This window comes from Leptonychotes weddellii, chromosome 6, assembly GCF_054177405.1.
Source record: "Leptonychotes weddellii isolate Sample4059 chromosome 6, ASM5417740v2, whole genome shotgun sequence".
Taxonomy (NCBI): Eukaryota; Metazoa; Chordata; class Mammalia; order Carnivora; family Phocidae; genus Leptonychotes; species Leptonychotes weddellii.
This window is the reverse complement of record NC_138374.1, coordinates 36,494,374-36,504,817: the sequence shown is the minus strand read 5'-3', so window position 1 is coordinate 36,504,817 and position 10,444 is coordinate 36,494,374. Positions and strand designations below refer to the sequence as shown.

Below are 10,444 nucleotides of genomic sequence, written 5' to 3'. Positions count from 1 at the left end.
TGAACTATAATCCACAGTGTATGAAGATCCGGTAATGTCCTAAAGTTTAGGGAGCACTCGTCTATCCTACCCATCTGAACACTCCACCATAGCTCACATTCAACCTGTCCATGCAGAATGCAGGCCCTTCCTCCAGACCATGAACGTCTTCTTTGTTTTCCATCCTGGTGAATAGCTTCTGTCCAGTGTATGGGGTGGGGGTGGGGGGTGGGGTGTGATGGAGAGTCAACATCCCCACCATGTGGTTGCCTCACCTTATAATGGGCTAGGAACGACACAGAGCTGGGTCCCACCTTCTCCCCCAGGAAACACAGGGACACTGAAAGACATGTTCTATATGGAAGCCACACTAAACTTCACAGCCACACAAAAAGACTCCCTCCAGTATCCCTGTGGCGTGGCTCATTTGAATCTCCTCCTCGTGCCTTTCCCCTGCTGTCCCCAGTGCTGCTTAGTACTGCTCCAGGCCTTCTGCTATCCCTACTCCAAGCCAGAGGGTCCCTCCATCAGGAGAATATCAGTCCTGACAGTCCCTCTCCATCGAGAAGTGTCTTCAGGGCCCTGAGAAGGTCTGCTCAGTGGGAAAGTGCAGAGCACAGCAGAAACTCGTGGCTGCAAGGACCTCATGGAACATAATGTAAGTGGACTCCCTGGGTAGGGACACTCAGTGGGAGTCTTTTGCTTCCTGAGCTGGGAAGCAACTTTGATGCATACTATATTAGTCAGAATTCTTGCCATTGCAACCTGATGAGCTTGAACAAAACCAGGATTTAGAAGATAGGAAAAGAGGGTAGTTAATTGAATCAAAAGCAGATCTGAAGGAAAGAGAAAAGTCCGGGGGATTCTAGGGTCTGGGAGCTAGGATTCTGTGCTTTCCTCCCTGCTTCTCTCTCGAAGTCTCCTTCATTCTTCAAGGCTTCTCTACTCACCAGAGACATGGCTGGAGGCAGATCTGGTATGTGGCATCCTAGCTTCGCTGCCCAAGGGAAAGATGCTTTGTTTCTCCCAAGGATTCTGATTAGTCCAGGCCAGGCCTCTTGCAAGCTTTGGACCATTTTTTGTGGCCTGGAGCATGAGCCCCATTCTTGGCCCAGCCTAGGTTGCAGTCATGCATATCAGAGGCTGAGTGATGAACGAGGGCGTGAACAGTCCCTGAAAGCATCAACTGGTTTAGTGTTCTTATCCCAAGTGAGTGTTTGGGCTTATCAATGTGTGGGATGACCCAGATGACTATGCACTAAAAAATACCGAGTGCCCCATGTCATTTTCACTCCAGCAAGTATCAGGAAGGGTGTGGAAGGTGGGGGGCGGGGGTGCTGGCTTTTTCTGACTCGCCCTGTGAGCTAACAAAATCATGATGCTTTAATGAAGGCAAGATCCCAGAGAAATCCCAACCCTTTCCCCCCACAACATGGGGCGTTTAGTTCAGAACTTTAGTTCAGAGCTTGAAGATGCCGTTTTTCACTGCCTTGCTTCCTGCCATGTTTCCATGTTTCCATGTTATGCCTGGCCTAGGTCAAAGTTCACCACCAAACCTTAGAGTATCTATGAGTAACGGGTTCTTACTTGTTTTGATTTCATTTAAATGTACAAGCAATTGTCCCTTTTATAAACTGCTTTAATATAGTTGTTTCAACAGATGCCTGAGAGTAAAAGCAAGTTGAAGAGCTTTTCCTAATTTCTATTTGATATGTTTCCCCTTACTTTAGAAATTTAAGGCATGGTTAGTGATTTACTTGATAGAGAATAAACAAGTAGACCCATTTTTTTAGTTTACTATGACAATAATGTCCAGATTTATCATCCCAAAGAAGCACCAGGGACAGATCATCCATTGCTTCTAGTTGTGAGCTGAACTGAGACGGTTTGCTTCTGGAGATAATGGTGGGATGAACTCTGCTCAGATGCGGACGGTACCTTCCAAGATTCCTTCAGGAAGCATTTTCAGTAGGGGGTGATGGTCTGGCAGGCTCCTTTTATACTCTATGTCTATCTGGTCGCCCAGACACAAGCATAGGGTGGATTTATGCAGTTATGACCAGAATGTTGGAGAAAAAGTCTGGGTTGACTCTTTAACAGTGACCTTTAAGACTAACCTGCAGCTACCAGCTCTGAAAAGCTTGTGCTCTTCTTAGCGGCATGTGTTTATTTCCATATATGATGGCCCTAAACTCCCTCTGAATTTAAGGACATGGATTTGAGGGTGATTGAAGTTCAGTTTGGTTCTGCAGAAGGCTGGGGGCTCCCTACCCTCTTGCCTCTCCCCACAATCTTCTCTCCATGTACCCCACTCCCCACCCCCACCTGTCACCCCCGGGGGCCCCACTAGCCCATATGGCTCCTCGTGCAAATGAAGAAATCACCCTCCTTTCTCAAAACACCAAAGAACCACAGTCTGCTGGAACATTGCCATGATAAAATAGGATATGCTGCCCATGATAATTATATGAATTGTGTGCCAACCATATATCCACTCTCCTAAAGGATGCTCTGGGAAGGTCCAGTGAATCCTCCCAGGTGGTATTTCTTCCTCAAAAGCTGTGTGGTTTATTCACTATCTTTGAAATTTGGCAGAGGGGAAGGGAAATGAGATGCAGGTATAGGCCAGAGAGAATGACTTCCTCTTTGTAAAGGCAGATTATTTCTGCTTCTAGAAAATCTACCTGCTCCCAATGCGGACCCTTTCCAATAAACCACAAGATGTACTCATAAGCTATCATGGGTCTTTGAGAGTGTTACTGTAGAGCTAAGTTCATGGACAAACATTTGCTTTTTGAAGCTATTGTAATGAGAGCCTTACACTGTAAAGAAATTTTCATTCTGAAGATAAGTGCTGGCTGTCGCACGAATGTTAACACAGTGTATTGTGAAGCAACATATAGTATCCAGAATCTCGCAGGAGTCGTTATCCCATTACAAGAATTCTATGACAGGTTAAGTCACCTTAATATAAACATGAGTCTGAGATAATTAGGGAATAAGAAACTTGTAAGACCGAGTGCACATGGCTATACAGAGGAGCACAGCTCACACTCAAGGCTGTGTTTAAAATATATAATTTACCATATATACATGATCCATTACAAAGCCAAACAATTTCTGCAGTGTGCAGTAAATAACCGCCCAGAGCACACCCACACAAAAAGTGTCCTTAACACAGGCAACAGGATGTCTCTCTTCTAGAAGGTCTCCATCTTCAGGGAGATCCTGGATGTTGCATCAGTCCACACAGGGCAACTTCAGCACAGATGTATCTGCCCCGCATCCCTGCCTGAGCCCAACCCAAACACATGAGAAATCACATGTGAAGTCGAGTTGGGAGAGGCACTTTACAACAGTAGGGTCTTTAAAACACATTTTTCCAGCTTGGCCTGCACTTCCTACTCTCCTACCCCAGTGGAACCAGGCAAAAAAACTCTGCTCACACAAGAGCGGACATTCGATCAGAGCTGGTAACCTCGGCACACTTCCAAGAGGCCCACTTCCTCCAGCGTGTCCATCGATGGCTAGCTCCCTCCCTTGCTCCTTTGGAAAACAGTGAGTAAGAACTTTCTGGAGAATATGAGTTTCTATAGCAATATAAGTCCACCGTGCTGAAGGGGGGGGGGTGTCCTTTAGAATGGTGTGCTACTCGCCCTGCATCCTTGGGTGATCACAGGCGGGGAAATGGGCACTGGCGTATTTACAGACAGTGGACTGTTAGCTTAGACATCAAAGTTCCCCACAATCTGCCTCTGCCCTTAAATCACCAGGGTCAGTGCATCTATTTAAAACAAAAGATGCTATCTTGAGTGACCATTTGCAATAAGCAGTTCGCTCTGATCGAGGTGCCCTAGAAATGTTCTCTGACCTTTTGAAAAACCAATTAGTACATATCTACCATCTCACACTTTGGCCTATAATGGCATTTCCTCTAGCTATATACTATGAGCTTGGTATCACAAATACAGGAAGAGTAGAAGATTAAAATAAGATTTTAAAAAGATTAAAGCCCAAAGAAAGGAGAAGAAAACATGAAGAGGTTTGGCTCAGCAGAAAATCTCCTTGGGTGCTCTCAGAATCAGAGTTCACACTGCTCAGGGCTCGGACCCAGACACATCCTGTCCTGGGAGATTCGTCCAAGGGCTGTGGCCCCTACTCTTTGACGGAGAGGAGCCTCGTACCTCGTGTGTCATACCTCTCCTCGAAGGCACCTGGGACGCCGCTGGAAAAGGGCTCCTCACCACACAGAAGGCACGAGGTAAAATACAAAAATAAGGATTTTGTTTCCAAGATATCATAAATAACTGGGGTGGCAGGTATTAAATAGGACCATGGAAGAGGACGCCACGTTACAGCTTGTTCTCCTCAAAGAGGATCTGGGCGTAGACAGTGCTGGTGGGGAGGCCTTTGGCAGCCCGGTGGGGTTTGACCAGCTCCAGCTCAGCGTAGGTCAGGTTCTCCTCGGCAATCTTTGGCTAGAAGACAGAACACAACACAACTCTAGCTGACCACAAAGAGTTCCACATCATACCTTCATTCATCGGGCGTGCATTTTCACTGCATTCTGAGGATCCAAGGGGGAAAAGATGGACACAAACTTTCCAAGGATAGATAAAAAACCTAATTAACATAATAATAAAGATCTCATTGTCTTCTAAAGAACACTATGCCCTGCAAAGAGACACCATCATTTATTCTTAAGTTGGCATAGAACACTAACAAAAAATGATTAAACATGAGGCCATAAAATAAACTTTAATTCTGAAAATAATGTTAACAGTTTCTCTCTTTTTTTAAAAAAGATTTTATTTATATTTATTTATTTATTTGAGAGAGAGAGAGAGAGCATGAGACCGGGGAGGGGCAGAGGGAGAGAATCTTAAACAGACTCCCCACTAAGTGTGGAGCCCAACTCAGGGCTCGATCCCATGACCCTAAGATCATGATCTAAACAGAAATCAAGAGTCAGATGCTTAACCAACTGAGCCACCCAGGTGTCCCACTAACAGTTTCTCATCAAAAGGAAAAAATAAATAAATAAAAGATAGAGACAGAAACAAAAAATTCTAGAAATTAGTAACAAAATTAGAATACCATCTACACATCGCCTTGAATGACTTAACCTGTACAAAACTAAAGCTCTGGAATATCTTGATAATGATGAAAAAGAAAATATTACTTGCTAGAAACCAAAGAATGCAGTACTCACAGAAAATTCACAGTCTTAAATATTTATATTAATAATATGAATTAAATGGATCAAGCACCCAATTAAAGAAGTTAGAAAAGAACAAAATAAGTGAAAAAAAAGTAGAAAGAAAAACCAATAAAATTAAAACCAGACTGTATGAATCAGAAAGCAGAACAATAGTAGAATTATAAAAATACCCAAAAGCTTGTGCTTGGAAAATACCATAAAACAAATAAACTGAAAAATAAATTAATCAAGATAAAATGGGAAAAAAGCCCAAATGACTAACATAGGAAATGAGGAAGGGGATATAATGTAAATAAATTTTTTTTTTTAAAGATTTTATTTATTTATTTGACAGAGAGAGACACAGCAAGAGAGGAAACACAAGCAGGGGGAGTGGGAGAGGGAGAAGCAGGCTTCCCGCAGAGCAGGGAGCCCGATGCGGGACTCGATCCCAGGACCCTGGGATCATGACCTGAGCCGAAGGCAGACGCTTAACGACTGAGCCACCCAGGCGCCCAAATTTTTTTAATTAAAACAAACAAACAAACAAACAAACAACTTTGCTCAACTCATTGCCCCAAATTTCAAAATACAGGATAAAATGGGTAATGTTCCAAAAATATAATTATAAACATTAACTCCAGAAAATATGAATGTACTAATTATTATCAAAAAAAGAAAGAAAAGGAAAAGAAAAGAAGGGAAGGAAATACTGTCAAAGAGCTCTTTCTCAAGAACACCAGGCCCAGGCAGCTTTATAGGAAACTTTCTATGAGAAATTCCTTTAAGGAAAAGATAATTCCAGTGTAATTAAACTGATCCAGAACATTAAAAGAAGAAGAAAAACTTCATATATTTTAAAACAATCTATTAATGTAAATTTTAAATCAGATTTACTCAGAATGAGGAAGCACATTAAAAGGCAGATTAACCGTGTTCCAGGAATGCAAAGACGGTTCAATGTTAGAAAAATCTACCAATACAATCCACGATCGCCATAGATGCAAACAACAATACGGTTATCTCTATAGATGCTGGAAAGGTATTTAGTAAAATTAAAAAGAAACGTTTTTGTTAAAAACAACGTTTGAATGAAGGAGGCAGAGGTGTATATTTTCCTGCCATGGTTAAGGAACATAATTAAAATAAAGAATAATTGGTGGATTACTATGGAGTGATGTCAGCATCATACCAGCAGGAGTCATTCCTTTCTTCTCTCCCCTTCCACGTACAACTAATTGGACATCCATAACCAAAAAGAAAAACACCTCTGCACAGCATACCAGGATAGCCAAGAGATCTGACCATCTGTGCACCTAAGGTGGGCGGACGGGACTACAGAGGGAGGGTGGAGGTGGTGACGGAGCCAGCGGTGGCATGTGCTGTGATGGCAGAGAAGGTGTGGGCTGCTCCAGCAACCAGCCAGCACCACCTTTCTGGCAGAGGAGGTGGAGGGTGAAGTCAGGAGTGAGTGGTGGTCGGCCTGGCTATGTGCTACACAGCTGGAGGGACCAGTTGCTCTCTCTGAGGAGACCACAGGGATGGGGGAGAGGAAAAGAGACTGAAAGAGGACCATCCCCACTTCAGGATCCCCCTACAGAGCAGTGGGCACACCCAAAACCCCAAGCACTGAGTATACACCTTCCCTACTCACCCCTGCTCTGCCCCACCTTTTGTTTTTTTTTTTTAAATGCATAGTGCTCCCAATCTGAGCTGCCTGTCAGATCCCTTAACAGAAGCCAAAATCTTGTGCTATAGCGCCACCTTCTGGAAAACAAAAGGAAGACTCCTAACTACCAACCTGTTGAACAGTTAGAATCAAAGTAAACAAAACCTTGCCTACATTTTAAAAGAAGGTGTTCACTACTTCAAATGCAGTGGCAGAACCATTTCTCCTCAAACACCATGAAAAATCACAGTAATATGAAAACAATCACAGTAACATGGTATCACAAAAATAAAATGACAATTTGCCAGCAACCAAAGACATGGAATATTATAACCTAACTGATAATTTAAAACACTTGCTGTAAAGAGTTCAAGCCACAAGAAAACTCAAGAAGGTGATGCAGTGATCTCAGCAATAAAACTAATAAACAGAAGGAATACTTTACCAAAGAGACTGAAATTCCAGAACAGGACCAAATAGAAATTCTGGAGCTGAAGAACTCAATAAATGAGACAAAGAATGCATTAGAATGTACTGGAAATACAGCATATCATATGGAAGAAAGAATTAGTGAGCTCAAGGACAGAAAAATAGAAATGATTCTGGTGGAAGAGAAGAGAGAACTGAAATGTTTAAATAGTGAAGAAACCATGTGAATCATCTGACTCTATTAGAAAAGCCAACATAAGAATAATGGGTATCCCAGAAGGAGGAGAGAGGGGAAGGGAAGAGAGCCTATTTAAAGAAATAAGAGCTGAGAACTTCCCACTCCTGGGGAAGGAATGGGATATATAAATCCACAAAGCTAATAGAACACCTTATTATCTCAATGCAAAAAGACCCTCTCCAAGACACATTATATTAAAACTGTCAAAAGTCAACAATAAAGAAAGAATTTTAAAGACAGTGAAAGGGGAAAAAAAGACAGTAACCTACAAAAGTACCCCTGGTTAGGCTATCTGCAGATTTCTCAGCAGAAACTCCACAGGCCAAGAGAGAGAAGAATGACATATTAGAAGTACTAAAAGATAAAAACTGTCAGCCAAGAATACCTGGCAAAGTTATCCTTCAGAAATGAAGGAGAAATAAAGGTTTTCCCACACAAAAGCTGAGAGAGTTCACCACCACTAGACCTGCCCTACAAGAAATGTTGAAAGGAGCTCCTCAAGCTGAAATGAAAAGATGAAAGTACAAAAACTCTGATTAAGGCAATACATAGAATTAGAATATGATAACTCTTCTTTAGAATAGTTTATTAACCTCTTAACTACAGCATGAAGGTTAAAGGAAAAGAGCATTAAAGATAACTACAGTTACTACAACTTGGTAACAAAATCACAGTATAAAAAGAGATCATTTGGGTTTTTTTATTTTTTTTTTTAAGATTTTATTTATTTATTTGACAGAGAGAGGGAACACAAGCAGGGGGAGTGGGAGAGGGAGAAGTGAAGCAGGCTTCCCGCTGAGCAGGGAGCCCGATGCAGGGCTCGATCCCAGGACTCTGGGATCATGACCTGAGCCAAAGGCAGAGGTCTAACGACTGAGCCACCCAGGCACCCCTAAAAAGAGATCATTTGTGACATCAAAAATATAAAAGAGGAAGAGTGAAAGAATGGAGACTTCATAGGCAAATGAAAATAAATTGCTATCAGCAGCAAAAGGACTATGTTATCTATGAAATGTTTTGTGTAAACCTCATGGCAACCACAAAGCAAATATCTAAAGCATAGACACAAAACATTAAAAAAGGGGGGGGAGGAGACTGTGCCAATAACCTTGAAAAACCATCAACTTACAAAAGTAGACAGAAACGAAGGAAAAAGAAACAATGGAAAGACAACATAACCAGAAGGCAAAAGACAAAATGGCAATAGTAAATACTTACACATCAATATTCATCCTAAATGTAAAATGGATGGAACTCACCAATCAAAAGGCACAAGTGGCTGGATAGATAAAAAATAAAACCCAACTAAATGCTGCCTACAGGAGAATCATTTCAGCTCTGAAGACACACAATAGGCTTAACATGAAAAAATGGAAGATGATATTCCAAGCAAGCAGAAATGAAAAATTAGACACAGCCAAACTTATATCAGACAAAATAGACTTCACGCCAAAAAGAGTAACCAGAGACAAAGGTCATTATATAATGATAAAGGGGTCTATACATCAAGCAGATAGAACAACTGTAAATATATATGCTCCCAACAACTAAACAATGAAATTAAGTATACATTAATTATATTAAGTAATTAATATTTAAGCATATATGTATATTATATATTAAGTCATTAATAAAAGTAATTAAGTAATTAATAAAAGATCATAAGGGAGAAATAGACAACAATACAATAATTGTAGGGGACTTCAATACCCCACTATCAGCAATGGATAGATCATTCAGACAGAAAATCAACAAGGAAATGTTGAAATTGAAACATACTTTAGAACAAATGGACTTAACAGACATATACAGAACATCCCATCCAGCAGAATACACATTTTCTCAAGTGCACCTGGAACATTCTCCAGGACAGATCATGTTAGTCCACAAAACTAATCTTAGGAAATTTAAGAAGACTGAAATCATAACAACCAACTTCTCTGACCACATGGTATAAAACTAGAAATCAACAAGAGGAAAGTGAGAAGATCTAAAAATATGTGGAAACTAAACAACACATTTCTAAGCAACCACTGGATCACAGAAGAAATCAAAAGGGAAATAAAAAATTATCTCAAAGCAAATGAAGATGAAAACATAACATCAAATACTGTGGGATTTATCAAAAGCGGTTCTGAGAGGAATGTTTACAACAATAAGTACATATATTAAGAAACTAGGAAGATCTCAAACAACCTAATTTTACATCATAAGGAACTACAAAAAGAAAACAAACTAAGTCCAAAGTTAACAGAAAGAAGGAAAAAGTAAGGATCAGAGTGGAAATAAATGAAATAGAAACCAGAAAAATAATAGAAAGGATCAGTGAAACTAACAGACAGTTCTTTGAAAAGATAAACAACGCTGACAAACCTTAAGCTAGACTAATTAAAGAAAAATAGAGAAAAATCAAATAAAAAAATTTAGAAATGAAAGAGAAGACCTTAGAACAGATACTACAGAAATACACAGAATCGTGAGACTACTATGAACAATTATATGCCAACAAATTACATAATTGAGAAGAAATGTTTACATTTCTAGAAACACACAACCTAAGAGGACTGAATTGGGAAGAAATAGAAAAGCTAAAGAGTAGCTTTAGCTAACTGGAAAGAGAGTGAATCAGTAATAAAAAACTCCCAACACAAAAAACTTCAAGACCAGACAGCTTCATTGGAAAATTCTACCAAACATGCAAAGAACAATTAATACCAATCCTTTTCAAACTCCTCTAAAGTATCAAGGAGGAGGGAATGCTTCCAAACTCATTTTATGAGGCCATCATCACTTTGATACAAAAATCAGACAGGGGTACCACAAGAAAAGAAAACTGTAGACCAATATCCCTGATGAATATAGATGCAAAAATTCTCAAAACAACGTTAGCAAATCAAATTCATGAACATATTAAAAGGATTATACACCA

General features: G+C 40.4%; 1 protein-coding gene across 2 annotated transcripts in view; it reads right to left on the bottom strand.

The window, feature by feature from the left end:
• Positions 1-3,040: 3,040 nt before the first annotated feature.
• The window catches only part of VSTM4 (V-set and transmembrane domain containing 4), an 80,663-nt gene continuing 73,259 nt past the window's right edge, over positions 3,041-10,444 (bottom strand). For both annotated transcript variants that reach the window (XM_081823931.1, XM_081823932.1), the window contains exon 8: positions 3,041-4,457. In XM_081823931.1, coding sequence (XP_081680057.1) covers positions 4,332-4,457 — 126 coding nt within the window. In that variant the 3' untranslated portion in view covers positions 3,041-4,331. The remainder of the gene's footprint in view (positions 4,458-10,444) is intronic.